Source organism: Strix aluco, chromosome 12 (assembly GCF_031877795.1).
Source record: "Strix aluco isolate bStrAlu1 chromosome 12, bStrAlu1.hap1, whole genome shotgun sequence".
Lineage (NCBI taxonomy): Eukaryota > Metazoa > Chordata > Aves > Strigiformes > Strigidae > Strix > Strix aluco.
The window spans coordinates 19,025,588-19,043,121 of record NC_133942.1 but is presented as its reverse complement, the minus strand read 5'-3'; the positions used below and the strand labels follow the sequence as shown (position 1 = coordinate 19,043,121).

At 41.8% G+C, this 17,534-nt stretch overlaps 1 protein-coding gene across 1 annotated transcript in view; it reads right to left on the bottom strand.

Moving 5' to 3' along the window:
* The window catches only part of AGBL1 (AGBL carboxypeptidase 1), a 289,485-nt gene that overhangs the window by 160,798 nt on the left and 111,153 nt on the right, over nucleotides 1-17,534 (bottom strand). Inside the window, exon 18 of the mRNA XM_074836939.1 lies at nucleotides 11,475-11,655. Within this exon, the coding sequence (XP_074693040.1) occupies nucleotides 11,475-11,655 (181 nt within the window). The remainder of the gene's footprint in view (nucleotides 1-11,474; nucleotides 11,656-17,534) is intronic.

The following is a 17,534-nucleotide window of genomic DNA, read 5'->3' as shown; positions in this document are numbered from 1 at the left end:
ACCGCTTAGTCTAATCTCCCATAGCTCTTTCTACTTCACTTTCAGACCTTGCGTTACTGCTCTGCTATCGTATAATCCAGACCTGCTTTGCCTAACATTATATCTGTCTAAGCATAGAATTCACTGCTAGCTCAAATGCGATATTAGAGATTTCTATGATATAGACCAATATCTATTAGGGACTTGGATGAGAGACCACCCATTTTTTTCATGTCACTGAAGCAAGAATTTAAAACCATGACAGTGCTCTGTAGAAGTGACTGATTAGTGCAATAAACTACATTGCTACATAAGCCTCTTTCCTTGCTTCTTCTCATTTCTAAATGGTATTAAAATAGTTTATGAGTGTTCAGCTGCTCTGCACTTTACATCCTCTTATGTGCCATAACTGTTACAGGGAAGACAGAAAAATCATCACCTTTTTAATCTTTGCCTTTTGTTTTTATGTTAATAACCTTTTGTTAACTAACAGACAACGAATACAGGAAATGTTTCTCAAGAAGTTAGTTTTCATTAGTGTTATTACCATTACTTCTGGTAGAAAACACCATTGACCAGATCTAGAACTGGGAAGAAAATTTCTGCTTTAGGCAGTGCTCAGTGGGAGCCAGTGTCCCTGGAGACTTGGTACTTCCCTCTCCTTTGAAAGCTGACTTTATGAACATTTTGGGAGAAAAATGGGAGAACATGGGGCACAGAGAAGGAAACTCTACCACTAGAGATACTGTCACGGTATGTACATGGAAAGAATCCTAGCGCTTGCACCTTGTTACTGCCTGGTAACTTCACAAAAAAACCCAAAACAGCAAAACCAGCATTACATGACAATACTGAACTGATTATGGATAGTTATGTGTGTATATTTAGAAATAAATACTTTTTCCTATTTACATTCTATAATATATATACAGCAGAATATAGCAACTCTTCTCCAGCTACTATAACAATTATGCCTTGAGTCCTTTTCATTTGTGGCAGACAAATGAAAACAATCCAAAAGGTGAATTAGGATCTAGACTATATTCACTACCAATTCCTCTGTGCTCTGCTTCCCCAGACATGGAAGAGTCTTGTGGGATATACTGGAACATATAACCATTTTATATAAGGACACATCCACTTGTGAAATTCAACAAGCCGGTTCTGAAAGGCCATGAAAAAGTTGCTCAGGTCTATACAGTTTTGAACATAGCATAATTTCTATAGAATTTTACAGCATAAATCATCACTATTCCCATGTAGTAAAATATCACCACAGTTACCTGAGAGTCCCTATCCAGGTTACAGTATCATTTAGCTAGGTTGTGTTCAAATACTAACTTCAGAGTTTTGCAGTAAGCATAGACCCAAGGTGCACTATTACTGGAGCTCTCTTCCCTACTAATCTCACCGTCTGCTTTTTTTATTTTATTTCCCCCCCTCAGCTCAAACCTGGGCTATGAGACTTCAAAAACTCTTCAGTTTTTCTACCCCTTCAAGCCTCAGAGCTGCTTTGCAGCATTAAAACTGTGCTGCACTTTTTTTCCTGACTCCCAGCAGTGCTTGCTGCCTGTTAGGTTGCAGAAGTGGTTTTGATTTCTCACTCTTTGTCATTCCAACATTGACTCAATTTTCTGTTTTTCATTTTCTTGATGTTTCTGTGGGACATTCAGCTGGATTTATAAATTAGGGTGGCAATTTACTGAAATCACTGGAGCAAAATTTGCCCATGTAATTACCCCAATTGTATGTGCAATCATATGAACCATGTGCACAGGTGAACAATTCAACTTCAGTTGGTCCTCTAGGTTCATTTTTGCACAAGCAATTTTGAAAACATAAGCTTTCAAATGAAGCTTATTTTTGTGGATAAGCCTCTTCATTCCATTTCTACAAACACAATTTTCAATTGCCAGTCTGTTTCTCCAACCCAAGGCCATTATATATCTCCTCTCCTATCACAGTACTTTGCCAGCTTTTATTGTTACATTTTAATAACAGATTCCAAAGAGAGGGGAGGGAAAAGTGAGCAAGAAATACACAAATAAATAAAAATGTTAAAGAACAACACTAGCCAAAACACAGAGCTAATCCAACACAGAATTTCTTTAAAGCCAACTCATGGAAAAACAGCTTTACACTTGCATAACTAAGCTCCAGATTTTTTTATTCAGAGGCTTTCAAAAAGAAATTCTGTGCATATTTCACAAAAAAAAAAAATGATGTGTTTTAATACTTAAGAGGGACTGAAGGGTCATATAAAACGTGAAATGTCACTTGGAACTCCGGGGATGTCCAGTTTTCAGGGCAAAAGAAATACTGCCTGATTTATTACACAGTGTAATATATGAAGGTATATTACAAGAGACAATAACCTTCATTCCCAGGCAATTTCAGCTTTCCAGGTAGTGTAGATATTGCAGTAAACTATTGGACATTCTTCACTACATCTATAAAAGTGAAGTTTTTACAATTTCATTTTGTGGACTTCTCTTTTCCCATCCTATGAATAACAACTCCATCTCTGAATCTGTAGCTTCCAATAGGCATTAACTTGGATAAGCAGACTTGATTGTAAGATGGGCAACCAAAACAGCCCCCTTATTTGTGACATTAGCTCATCTCCAAAATATCCAACTTTGATATCAGTGTTTGATGCCTACCACAATCAGGTTAGAAGTAAAATCCAAGTTCAGCAGTAATTATAATATTTCTCAGTGTAGGTTTACCAATGCAGCCCGTTGGGTCAAGGTTTGCAGATACCTCCGGCAAATTCCAAGGTATAAAGGTTTTTAAAACAATTCTCCAGTTCCCGCAGTGATGATACTGAGGTATCCTTCACAAACCTTCACCAGGTGCTTGTAGAAACTGCAGCAGGATGCTTTCCCTACCCCAGGACGCAATACTGAAGGAGAGCTGTAACTACAAAGCTCACACCTCCACAAAGTGCATCCTGTGGCCAGGACTGAGAAGATGGACCAGGCTGCATGAGAGCCAACAGCCCAACATCCTTTTCATTCTCACCAATCCTCACGCATAAGCTGTGCCACCAATGCATCAGTTCCTAACAAGGGACCAGCTGCTCCTTGCCTGTCTCCATACAGAGCCTAACACAGGCACAATTATTGTGGGAATAATATAACACAAAGGGGACTCAAATAGCATAATAACAAACAAAAGGGATAATGATACACAATCAAGCTAACAAGAATAATAATATAATTCAATCATCTCATTAACTTTACTAAAAGCTAGCTTTGTACACCAGTCTCCTGGCTCCTGAAAATGTCTTCAAAGGAGTGTGTACATCTGATTATGAACTCCCATCATCAGTGAGGAAAATAGACACAAATGCAGAACAAAATTATTCCTTTCTGAGTCCATAGAACATCATGTTCATATCTAATATTCATGCTAACTAGAAAATACAAGGTAATACCTATCTAAAATGAAATAATTTCCAAGACTAAAAGCTGAAGTGTTTAGTAGTCCAAGAAAGTAGTATCACCAAGCCCACATCAAGTGATTTTTGTAGTGAAATCCCCAGGTGACCTTGCATCACCAGCATAAATCAGGTAGGAAAGAGCCAAGGGAGATGCACTCAACTCATGGGGTACCTTTACTGTTTGAGAGCTTTACAAAGACTGCACATGCTTTCGCAATTGGCAGCTGGAAGACTAATGAAACAAGGGACAATGCATTAGATCCTTCCAGTTTTTAATATGGCCTTTACCTGATTAGTTTTCATGGCCATTTAGAAGACAGACGGTACTGTAACCTCCCTTCTATTGGCAAACAACAATATGGTACTTTAATAAGAAAGCTGCAAGCAGCAGAATGAGGTCTCAGACTTCAGAGTTTAACAAAGCCTAGAGCCTGTCCATATCAGACTTTCTACTGCTGGGTCTTTTTTGTTCTCTACCAAGGCACACCGGCAGTTCTCTGGGCAATTTGTTAAAAACTAGCAGTTGTGTTGGTCTGTTATTAGTCTGGACACTGGAACAAGCAGTTATAATGCAATAGATTGAGTGTACTCTCTGGCCCAAACCCCTGGAAGCACATGGGATATATGCTGGAAGATAAAAGGAATGACAACATAGCACCCAAAATTTCAGCTATTCAGCTTCTGGGAAACAAAAGCACCAAACAATAAAGCCAACCACTGACACAAAGCTGGTGCCGAGTCCCATAGACAATGATATCACACAGGCTCCCATTTTAGAGACTGAGCCACACAATAAATTAGGTGAGGGTGTTAGAACAACAGCTGGCTGCTAATTAGTTACAGCCCCCCTCAGCAGGGTATCAACAAAGTGGCAGAGAACATCTCAAGTAAATTAAATTTTAAAAAATCCTACTGCAATCACTCCCCCGACAGACCCTTCCTTCATCTCCCCTCTCGGCTTTTTATTTATTGTAATTACTTTAGTAATAAGATTTGTTTCCTTGTTATTATATATATTACCATGCAGGGCAACAACAACAAAAAATAATAGCTGGGAAGAGTTATGTAGCTTATTTATCTCCTTGGCTGTTATTGGGCCACTGGGTGGAGAGAGCGATGAGGAGGTGGGGGCCTGGGAAAAGCAGTAAATAGAAGAGAAAGCATATTCCTCAGGAGCAGAGACGTATGGGGGCATATTTACGAAGGAGGAAACACTGACAATGAGTGAATAGAGCTAATAACTCAGGGGGCCCAGCAGCTCCAGCTGATAAAGGAAGGAATAAACAAGGCTGCATTGGAAGCACTGTCAGAAGAGAAAGTCCTGGGGTGCAGCCGCCTGCAGACGGATGTTTATCACAGAAGGAGAGCCAAGGATGGGCTGTCACATCAGCACAGCATAAAGGGGCCTTGGTTGAAATTGGGGCACCTCCCACAGCACAGAGAGGTACTTGGAGAAGTGTATGGTGCAGGGCCAGACACCACCGCTGGCTCCATCAAGTAACAACTTGCAGAGATGAGAGGTGAGGAATACTGCAGCTCATATTTTATCTCATGCTGTGCACGCACTAGCCACATTTGCTACCCTAAGCTCCCAAATCCATCACTGCCCTCTTAGAGGAGGACAACAGAAGCAACACCTAAGGCACCAAAGCAGCAAATAGCCAAGAAAACTACTCTGCTTGGGGAGAGTTAGCTCACACTTCATATGCACTTCCCAGAGCCACACACCAAGCCGCTACAGATGCTCCCAGAACTGGCATTTTCACCCCCTCTGAGGTCTTGAGGAAAGTATCAGTCCATGCAAATATGCCACCTTACAATGTGCAATTCAGAGCACAGCCATTACAAATGAGTAAGGGTTGAACCTTCTACAAAATGCTCTTTTATCAAAGTATACCTTGGCTTCCACATATCCAACTACTGTGGGCATGGTGGTGCCAATTTAGATGCAGGACTTCTGATGACAACACCAGGGACAGACTTGTACAGCATCTGCCAAAGACCAGCAGCACACTACTCCTGTAGTACCTCTCTCTCCTAGAGACAAACTCTCCCACTGCATTAATTAATGACAGAGTTCGAAAACACCTCTTTCCCAGACTTCCCACGTCTCTGCACTATCCTTAGAGAAAAACACACATCGTAGATCAGCTAGCTGGGAGAGAGCCTTTAGAGTGCGTTTGCAGAGTTCACGGCTCCAATTTAGTTATGCAAGGCTAGATTCTGAGAATTAAACTCCTCTTCAATCCTCTGACCACAGAGAAGCAATACTGAGAAGGAGGGGGAGGAAAGGAGGGATGTCTGTGGTTGTACAACTTCGCGTGACATCACCTCAAGATTTAATCCTTGAGCACTCAGTTCTGCATCATAAATTGACTCCTTAGACCCGCCATTAGCTTTTTTCCTGTCCCTGATCAGTTCTGCCTCTTATTGCCTGGAGAGTACAATGTCTCAATGCAGGAGAGTAAGCATTAATACAGGAGAGAAAAAAAGGCATATATACAAAGAGTGCATTTTGGGTGTAGAGACAAATGTGTTTCTGCTCCTCCTCTTAAGAGTGTCCTTCAAAAAACAAAGGACCAGGTTCCAAAGAGTAAGTGGGAGCACACTCATTTTTCCCTTTGTAACTTTTGAGAGGGTGCAGAGGAAACATGTTCTAGGAGGGATTTTAGGGGACATTTCTATCCTTCCATTTCAGTAATTGTCAAACAAGTAAAGCTTTTCCTCTGCTGGACTTGAGGACTTAATGAACAAAGCCTCATAAGTAAAACAGGATGGAATAAACAGCCTAAATAAAGTGGGAGCAAGTATCAATGGAGGGACAAGAAACCCAGCACCTCACCTGCCTTATCTTCGAACAACAGAAAAGCTTATTCGGCCTGTGTTGTGGGAGGGCAGGTGCAGAAGGGAACAGGGGGTTTTATACCAGATAAAGAATAGTCCATGGCTATAATCCAAAATGCAAATCAGGATTTCCTCTTCCTAACTGCTACTATGGTTACCCCATGGCTTTGAAGAAATCATGCAGCTTCCAAAAAAATTCACCTTCCTTTACCAAAAAAAGACTCTCCAGCTCCCATCTCCACTGATTGGTTCAATTCGTTTATAAAATGCATCAAGTTCTTTTCAATGAAAAGCTTCTTTGATTCAATAGGAGGGCGGGGAGAGTAAGAAAAGGGCAGACAGAAGAGAAGAAAGAGGAAACATCAAAAGGAAGTAAAGGAAGAGGAAGAAGGTGGCAACATAGGAGTGAGGCATGAACTCGGAGAACTGTGATATTGGCCAGTTAGGAATTTGTCAGTGGGAAGAGAATTTCTGAATACACAAAATACAGCCACTCCATGAGCAGGTGCACGTGAAGTATTTTTTAAAACAAAATCACTTCCCCAGGAGCTTCCACTTCTTGCTTGATCAATGATCTTGCAAGGCTGATCATTTTTAATTTAATACTTCTGGGAACTGGGGGGAAAAAACCCTCATCAAACAGGCGCAGTTGGCAAGCATTGAGTTAGCATTTGGCATCATTTATTACTGCTGTTTATGGCGATATAAATTAGGTTATACTGATATAATTAATAACCCTAAATTTAGGTGTAATAAATAGCAATATTTATCTAGAACTGCAGTGTCTGGAGAAGTCCAGCCAAAACCACAAAATGTTGACTACCACATTGTGTCTGTGAGCACAGGCGTAGGAGTGCCAGGTGTGCGTGTGGATGGTTTGTAGGTCTGAGCAGATGCTGAGCAACCTCTGCAGGAACCAGCTGCTGACAGAGGGATGCACAGCAGGCACACACAGGAGACAGCACATCACAAGTTAGCATGAAACTGCCCAGGCGTGTGCGAGCACACACACAACTCGATGCTCAAATGTGTGATAGTGAGTCTATATGGAACAACGTGGACAGCAAACAGAGTTCTGTTTCTTTATAAAAACCTCTTTTTATGCTGCTATAATTAGGCTTTTTACAAGTTCCCTTACTGAACTCTGCTTTCTGGATTTTACACAACTGTCACTATAATTGATCTAGTTTTGGGGTACAAAGATCTCACTTGAACAGATGAACCTTTTTTTAAAGCAATCTAAAAAAAGGCTACTCTGCACCGTTCCTCATAAATTTTCCGAGCGCAGTATTTTCCACATTCTATAAATTAAAAACAAGCTTAATAGTTAAAACAGTAGATGTAGATTGAAGAGAAAATTCTCCCAATATGCATACTTCAGTCTTCATTTCAAACCACTCAAAGTTTATGGTATGTCATTACCTCATTCTCTAAGGAAGAAAACTCAGCCAAAAGAAGAGGTCAATGACCAAGGTCTCATAGTCCATCAGTAGCAGAGCCAGGAACAAAGCACAGGTCTCTTCCTCACCCACTGCATTTTATATCACTTTCCTAATGAAAATGATACTCTTCTTCAGGGATTCTCCAATGCTTAATAGAGATTAATTCCTTTTAAAGCTTTCCTATTTTACTATGATTTAGTTTAAAAAAGGGCTAGAGGTATGGGTGAAGGTAGTGAGCCATAAAACCAAACACCACTTATTACTTTGGATTCTCACAGAACAACTTGTGCAAAATAAAGTCAGGCTGCAAAGACACTTTCTGTTAAAGTATATGGCTGTCACTTCAGACAGACTTACACTACTGGTCTTGGAGATTAAGACCTTTTTTTCCTTATAATTTATATTGAAATAAAAAAAAAAAAAAACACCATACAAATAACCATATCAGGTCAGACCACAGACCTATATGAGGCAGCATCCTGTCACCAACAGTGGTCAAAAGCCAGTGTCTGGCAGAAAGTAGATGATGAACCTTATGAAAAGCAGTGTTTATTATTTAAAATACATACCCATTATCATATCAGCTGAATATTACTTGACAAACCCTACACCTGAGTGCTGTTCAGGATGGAGCAAAACACTCAGCCACAGACAGCAACACAACTGCTCACCGATTCTCTCTGGATTGAACAAAGTCAAATTAGTTGCAATATTTGATAGTGATCTATATTTTTACGTGATTACAACCCCACTCACACAGGCAGACTTGCATCACCACTACCTTCATTTAGCATCACTGGCAGGGCTGCAAGTCTCTCCACCGCTGACAGACAAGAACAGATTCTCAGAGCACTGACTGAAGCGGCAGGGAGGGTGGAGAGCTGCTTCCCAGCTCATCCACACGCAGCCGGAGCATAATCACATTACTGCAGTCCTATCTGGGCTAGAGGAACACTCTCCGCATGTAACTTTCAGATCACATTAACCAAAGCAAATACCAAGGCCATGATCATCTTGTTGCTGCATGAGCAAATGTGATCATGTGGTGCCCTGCTGGGATGAGCACTCTTCCACTGAGCCGCTCCTGAGGCAGGGAGCCAGCTGGGGAAGGGGCACGCCTGGGCTGCTGGAAGAAATCCTTTGTAACCACGCACTAGCATCTGTCTCTGTGACGGGCAGGGAAGCGTTATGCACACCCCAGCACACAGGGCTGGGGAGGAGGGAGAGTAAGGATGTTCAGAGCTGCCAACAAAAACCAATCCAACTCTTTAAGTAAAGAAAGATACTGAGATACCAAGATGAAAGCAACAGAGGCACTGAAACAGAAGAAATCCTTGTTTCACAATAAGAGATAAGCTCGCTGGTTACCACATGTAGGTATTCCCAGTGCCCAGCACAGAGCCAAGACAGTTGTTGGCCTGGATAGTGCATTTGATGCATTCAGTATGTCCACTCCTCGTGGTGGGGGAGGTGAGGTGTGAGAGCACAGCAACTTGTATAAAACTAGAAAAGAAGAGCAGGTTGCAATGTTGGCAGAGGGAACACCAGGCACTCTCACAGTCTGTTCGGGGATGCCTGGTGGGACTTCCACAAGAGGGATTGTGAATCCCAGGGCAAACAAGTCGCTTCATGAAGTAGGTTGTAAAATGGGTTTCAGACATGTAAAAAAACATTTAGCAAGTATCTTCTTACAAGTACTATGGTTGATGATGGGGTCTAGACAGCTTCCTCAGAAAAGTTTTCCTCTTAACATTGACTTGAAAGATAACTGAGTTTACTAAAGCATTTGAACATTAAGTAGCCAAATAAATCTGCATGTACACATATAGACATTAAGGGCCTGAAAGATACCTTCTCCAACGTGCATGGTTATCTCCAGCACACCACCAGTAAACCTGAGGCTCAGAACAGAGCATTTCTTTCAGTATAGGAGGACCCAAGTCTACTAAAAAAGCACATGGGAAGAAACAAGAAGAAAGTCTGGGCCACAGGAGGATTCATGGGATAAAAGTATTTAAATTAAAGCATAAAGGAATGGTTCTCTCCCCCAGGCCTCACAATCCGTAACAGAGTCATGGTCAAGTCCTTGTTCCCCGGCTCCCATCCCACATGTAAGGCTTAACTGAACTTTTTAACCCATCACCAGATTTATCTACAGTTTAAGCTCATCTGCACGAGGGAAGGCAAAGCACTTTCCTGTGTGACACAAGCTTGGGTAGCACACTTCATCCAGGTGTCACCAAGAGCCATGTCCTCCCTCCTGAGGGCCCCTGCTCTGCTACACTCACTCCTGACAGCTGGAGAAAAAAAGGTCAGACATTCCCTCCAGTCCTCCATCTGCTGGAAACTTTAATTAAGTGCAGTGAAAGGAACAAAAAAAAAAAAAATTTAAAAAAGAGAGAAAAAAAGCCACAACCTTTCTTTTTTGCTTCTGCTGCTTGGAAGGATCAAGGAAGCATTTGGTGACAGCAGAGGCTTCGAATACTCTGGGGCAGTATCCAGCTACTCTGAACAGTCCTCCCAGACTACCGATATGCTCAAGTCCTGGGGAGCATAGCAACACAAAAGTTAGTCTGACTACCAACAGTCATAGAGACTGTCAGAAAAGCCCAAGCTGCTCTCTGCTGAACCCCTCACCTCAAACTGAAATGAATTACTTCAGAACCAAACTCAACTCAGTTGTTGCTCAGTACTGTTGTTCTGTTTCTGAAGCACTTGATCTGCACAACCTGACACAAAAGCAGATGGGAGAATGTAGCTTAAGAAAAGTTGTTCTTCCATACTCTGTTATGTGTTTCAGGGCTTGTCTAAACCCATCTTTCAGCTTCAAAATTTGTTGCATGTTCCATTGCAACAAGCTGGGGGACACAGGTGTTGCCAAAGCCTGTAAAGTCTTCTCACCAAAACACACAACTTTCCAGCTGTTGGTGGGAGGTGATCATCATGTCCTGCATCAGACACAGGACTGATAGTTATTAACTTACAGCCACTCCACAAACACCCAAAGTGAGCAAACTCCACTGTCTGCAGAGACACTGTAGGTTTTTTCTAGCAAAGTACAACCCATCTTTATCTTCGTGCACTCTTCAAAGGCAATTCCTCTTTCACTTGCTGCATAGCAATATTTATTTCATGTTAACATATTAGGAGCAGAGTTGTACTTTTTCCACTCATGTACAGGGAGAGGGAAAGCAAGTTAGTGTGGGTGGGCAGGGATGGTGTAAAGGCAAAGAATGCAAAAAGGAATCACTATTTTCCAAGCTCAGATTCAGTATCTCTTAGGAAACATGTAGGAGGGAAGATTGAAAAGGAGGTGGGAGAAGGAGGGAGCTTCACTATATGGAAATATTTCCATGAAAATGTGCAAATTTAATAGATCCTTACTCATCTTCCCCCTCACCAGGCTACACAAAGCATTAATTAAAGCCAGTTATTCCCAAGCATACGTGTCTTGCAGGTGAAGTCTGCCCTGCTGATTTAGCACTTAACAAGAAAGATCAAGTTTTTCTGGCACCGCTAATACTCCATGCAGGAAATTGAGAGATCTTATGGCCACAGAATCACGTACATCTGAGTGTGCAAGACAGCACACTGGGCTGTCTCAGATTCACATTTTCCATACAGGATTGACAACAGGATGTGTAAAACACAAGGAAAAGTGAATTTTTCTGGCCCAAAACATTGAAGATGAGACCCACTAGGTGCTAGGTGCACAGGGGTAAAGTCTGAAGAAAAACCCGGAACAAGTAGATGTCACAACTCACTTGCCATTGATGACTCCATCAGGATTAAGCATGGGGACAATCTTGAAAATGAAACATTTCCGCAGGAGATCAGCAATGGGATCACTGCTTACAAGGAATTCCAGGGTCCCCTTCATTACCCAACTGGCGTTACTTTCACCAGGGTGAACACGGGCCATTAGAAACACATAAGGACGTTTGTCTGTAAAACAAAGCAAAAAAACCTAGACAGGACTTCTTTTTGAATACCATCTTTGCAAGTGGGTTTTATTCCTTTTTAATTGAGATAACAACCCAAGACGTATTTGAGGGAAAATACATCTCTAAGTAGTCCAGACATCTCCTGAAAGTGCTGTTTGCCAACTGATCCCAGGTTTGGTCCTCACAACCAGAATGTACTAGTTTCATCCCTATCTCTTTTCTTGTTTATTCTATGATACCTTACAAATATTTACATGTACTATTAGAGTGCATTTTGTACCTACAGATTACTGCCTCTCAAAATGGCACCGATATACTTTCTGGCAATTCTTGAAAGTTTGACCCTATCAAACTTCACTAAGGTTTCAGAGACAGCTAGAAATGATTTAATTTTCTGAGGCCCTACTCTGCTTTTAGTATCTCACCATTAACAACTGAGAACTTTCCAACTCTCTAAGTAGATCTGTCCACCCGTAAGGGCTCCAAGGCCGTACAAGCTGCCTGACCTAATAACAGTAATCTGTGTTGTAGTGTTACAACCACAACTAATCAAGTTAAACTGATATAATTAAAGAAAATACATAAATATGTTACCCAGATAAGCTGCAGAGGTAGAGTACTCAAAAATAACCATTATTTCATATCCATCCAACAAAAGGTAGAAATAACAATGTGCATAGCTAAGACAGGCTGTTACTTCTGGCGGAAAGACTAGTTTTGGTTTTGTATAATATAGACACGCACTCAGATCTGCAAAGCTGATTTTCAGAAGCTGCAACTAGAAGAGTTTAGTTGTTTCTAGCAATACATTTGGCATGGGAGAGATAAGCTGTGGGAATCTGGGGGAGGGGAGAGGGTTCAGGGGGTTGCTTTTTAAAAGAAAATAAAAATAATCAAAACCTTACTAAACAGTTCATTGATAAGCTCTACTGAACCTGTTTCAAAGTAGACTTGCAACTTGACAGAGAAAGTTTCCTTGTTATCAGATATGTTATTTGTTGTTCCTGTGAAAAAGCACCCACATTTGGTCTAGTTATAAGTCTCCAAAATCTCTCAGTATACATATGCTTAGAAAAGACCAAGTTTGACAGCAGATTCTTTGAAGATCCCATCTGTGCTGAGCATACTCCACGGATGGGCCAAGGAAACAGGAGAAAGCAGAGGAAGACACCTGCCAGGCGGAGAAAATAAAGGGAAAGGACAAAGCAATTATCTCTCTTAAAATGATCCTTTTGTGAGCATTCACAGTCTCAGGCCATTGTCACAAGTCAACCTGACAGATTTGCTTTAGTGGAAACCATTATCTGTCAGGGCATCTCAGCATGCCAGGATAGGTTTGTCCCACTCTATCAGGCAACATCAAAGCTCAGGCTCTGTTCCCTTGCATGAATTGAGGGACCCTAACTGACAGGCTTGGGAGTGGTAACAGAAGAGTAAACAAAACCAAAAGCATCAGCTGAGTGCCCTTGTAAACAAATGCTGAATTAGCAAGTGATAGCCTTTGCCCTTAGTTCCCAAAGCTGTCCTTCAGTTTCCAAATGCCTTAGAAATCATTAATCAGTTAACATGAAAGAGAGGTAGAACACCATGCTGAAAAATATAGGTGTTATTAAAGAGCTGTTTAGTGATTTGTCCAACAAAGCAAAGGATGTGTCTGAGCTGAGAATGCAGGTGAAATTTCTCATTTCACAGTCAAAGGAGGAATAAACATTAATTCTTCTCCTAAACGGTACATTCTGGACAGTTCTGCTCAATTTGTGTATTATAGTACAATTTTGTTACATCTTTCAGGGACGCAGAAAGATTTGGAAACAATCCCCCCTCCACACCTTTCTCTTAAGCAGAAGAGTGATCTGCACTCTCAGCTCAAAGAGCTCAGACAGAGAAATCATATTCTGGTCCAGTAAAGCAACTGGAATTCTGTATCTCAGTAGCCATATATTAGTCTTCTATCATTCTTACACCTTGCCTTAGCTGTGAGGTTAGTATATTTTGATAAGTGCCTAAGGCACTTATGGATTGCAAAAGATCCCTTTAGCTCCCGCAGAACTACTAGCCATTCCGATTTTTTTTCCAAAATTAGAGTAGACAATTTCTATTCTGCTCCAGCTAGTTGTGCATTACAGTCTACCTTAGTAATGCTCTAAAATAGCAACAAGCAAAAACTAGCTTTCACAAAGATATCAGCTGCATTTTGCCATTTCCAAAGATTTTCTTCTTTCTCCCATCACCATGATTTAGTGCTGTTTTGCAGGCTCATTGCTGAGCTAAACTTATGGGACTGTGCTGTTGTAGCAGAGAATGAGGCTCTTGAGGACTCCTAATGGACAACAGCTGTAAATAGCACAAAGCAAAATAAAACGTGTTCTCTTTTGCAATTGATGCATACAGCTTTAACAACTCTTATCTCTTCTGTATGTTGGGAGAGAGCACAGCATCTTAATTGAGAGGTTCTTTCCTCAGTCAAAATAAGAAAAAAGAGACTCTAAGCAAGGGCTTTTTCATCTCAGAAAACCAGGAAAGTTTGCCATAATTCTAATTGCAAATAGCATGGGACTGGCAGAGACATGAGCTCTGTTATTCCTCTCAAGGCTGATCAAAGTCAAGCTTGTCTTACTCCAATTCAATGTCAGAAAATCTTCTGGAGTTTCCAGATCTTAAAACCCAGGAAATGGGGGATGGGGGACGAGACCAGACAGAGATCATCTGCATTGTTTCCCTGTGGGCAACAATAGAGGGGCCCATAGCCTGCAGGTCCAGCCGAGTAAACCTCTCTGTTTCTGTTAAAGCTTCCTTTAAAAGCTCCCCTCCTGACAAGCACATCCTCAGCTCTGACATCCCATCCACAAGAGAGTCGTAAAAAGGTATGTACCACCAAGGAAACCACAGAGCTTGTTAACTGCCTGTTCCCTTCACAGAAGTCATCACAGCCAAATCCCATACCCAAATGCTGTGCTCCCCCAGACTGCACCCAGCATGAAGACTAACGAAGCAGCAAATACAGCAAAGGGCTGACAACGTGGCCATAAACTCACTATCCTTGAAACACCTGGGAAACAAAGATTCAAGTCTGTGGCAGACAGGAGTCACTCAATCCTATGCTTTACAGCATATCCAGTTACTTATCTGCCATGAAATTACTGGGATAACTGTGATAAACATTAGAGCTCATGGAAGTAGTGGACAGAAGCACTGGCCAGACATACTCAGCACTGCAACTGGCATGCACCAGTCAAGATTTCTTCACTCAGTTCAGCTTCTTCACTTCACTCCTGACTTCCCATGCCCCCATGACTGCAGTCCTGCCCAATCCACCTTGGTACTACCCAGCACAGCTTACTGGTTTACACTGGTACCCAGCTGCCCTTCTCTCTGTGCTATTTCAGAGCCCCTTGTACTACCTCCTGTGCCCCGCTAAACCGATCTGCAGGACACGCAACCACAGGTTCTCATATACACCCTTCCAGGCCCAGAACTGAGCTTAAGTCTTCAAAGTTCTCAGGCCAACACTTCAGCAGATCCTCCCCAAGTTCTGGGGAAGCTGCCAGAAAGCTGAGGCTAGTCATTTATCTCTGCAAAGCCCACATGACACATAACCTTCTCTGGGAATGTAAATAATAAAAAGAGAAAGCAGAGGAACCTTTTCATGCTACATAAAGCCTTATCCAACAGATCATGTCTCGTTACACTGTGTTACATTTCGACATGCCCAGAATATAACGTGGCACCAACAATACCCAAGGTGAGAGATGAAAGCATCACTGATTCCTCTTGCAAAACTTTGAGCAAAAACCCTTTGAGTAATAATTCTACTAATGTATCACCTAGTTCCCATCTCCCCTTCTCTTCACTCATTTTGACTGTGGTTATATGCATGAAAATAAGAGCTTTGTTCTTTCAGTACTGCTAACTTGCTGCTTAATCTCCTGCCTGTTATAAGGATCCTCCTCTAGTTCATGTCATCACCAAGGTTCACTAAGAGGTGACTTTGATGTCACTAATTATGACATCAGTTGGGGAAAGAGCAGCCTGAAAGAAATGAACAAAACCCCATTAACACAGTAGTGTCCTTCATCAAGAGGAGCACAAAAAGAAAATTAAAGGCAGTTCCAGATGCCCTGACCTGGGCTGATGTTCTAAATTATTTCAAGCTGAGATTTGAGCCATGCCATTTGTAAAGGGACAGGGCATTGAAACAACACAGGGCTAGGATTTTATAAGGAGTCAAAGGGAATTATATACACAGCATGTGAGAAATTCAACCTAGATCCAGGTCTTGACTGGAATTTTTCTGGCTGTGCTTCTGCATACCTCTCTTCCCTTTACCCCAAGCCCAGGGCCATTAAGACACAGAATTTTTTTTTTTTTTCTTATGCCTAAATACAGCATAACTTTTTCATGAGAATGATACAAAGAAAAGGGTCAAGTTTACCTCAGGATATAGCAGACAGAAGCAAAGAAAGAAAAACTCTCCCTTCCAACTTAATTGGCTGTGGCCACTACAGGGTATTCTGTGAGTGAAATGATGGGTAAACAGGAGCACCATCACGTAGCTCTTCCATGCATGTCACAGCTGCATCCTGTCCTGGATACATCTGATATGCCCAAGGCTTCATAGTTACACAAAGCCAGAGAGAAGACAGGATATGGTGTGATGTACAATGAATATATTAAAGTATGTTTGTAAAAAGCATCAAATACTGAGATCACAGAAAACATGAGATTGATCTGAGGCAGAATCTGTGTCAGACACTTTACTCTGCTCTAAAACTTTTCCACTAGTTGTCAATCTTGTTGTCAGTTGCCTTAAGATAGAATAATTCTTTCCTCTCCATCTCCTCCCACTCCAACATTGCTGCCTCGTTGCTGACCTTACTTTTGGCTAAATGCTCCAAAAGCAGACACATCATCTTAAGACAGAGGCAAAATACATAAAATACACAGTCTGGCAGGACCAGCTGTTGTTTTCCAGAATTATCAATGAGTTATTCCCTTCTTAAATAGGTCTATATTGTATGTATTATTACTGTTACCTGTGGCAAAGAAGTGAACAGTACAAATTGCCTCGGCTGCCTGTTCTCTACCTTCATAGCTTGGTGGGGGAGTTTCAGGCTCCAAGTTGCTTGGCAACCTCCTTTTGTGCATGTGTTTTATGAATGCATTCACCTCTGAATCAAAGATGATCAGGGAGCTGAATATGGGTACAGACTGCCCAGCCTTGGTGCAGCTTGACACCCTACTAGCGCTGGTTTTTAACTCCAGGAAATTGGTTAGCAAGTTGTCATGTCTGTTTTGGGGCAGAGTCCAAAATCTCAAGTCCTGAAGGCAGCAGGAACCACTACCATTATTTAGCATCATCTTCTGTAGAACTGAAGCAAAAGGAAACCCACATGAACCAATTCCTGGCAAATTCAAAGTGTACCTCTTGCAGAAGATTGGGGAACAACCAAATCGTATTTCTAGAACTTGCACTCATGGAAAACCTACTATAACCCTTTGCAAATTGTTTCAGTTTATAACTAACATCCCCATTTTAAGTGTGTGCCCCTGAATTAGTCTAACTGAAATTTCTAACCATTGTCTTACAATCCATTTTTCGATTTGCCAACTCAACGTTCACAGGCATATCCTATCTCACTCGGCACACCCTTTGAGCTGCTCGGATAACACTGAGCTTCAAAACTGAAACCACATAGCTGTTACAGTGAAGCCACGTTATTAGACTGATGACAAACAATCTACCTTGCATTTACCTCCTCCTGGAGCTCTGTCACTAAGCAGAGGAGCTCCTCTCCCCGGGCGCACCTCCCACAGCCGTGCTCGGGGCCGCGGGTCCGTGCCTGTGTCAGAGCAGGCCCACCCTGCAGCCTGGGACGGGGG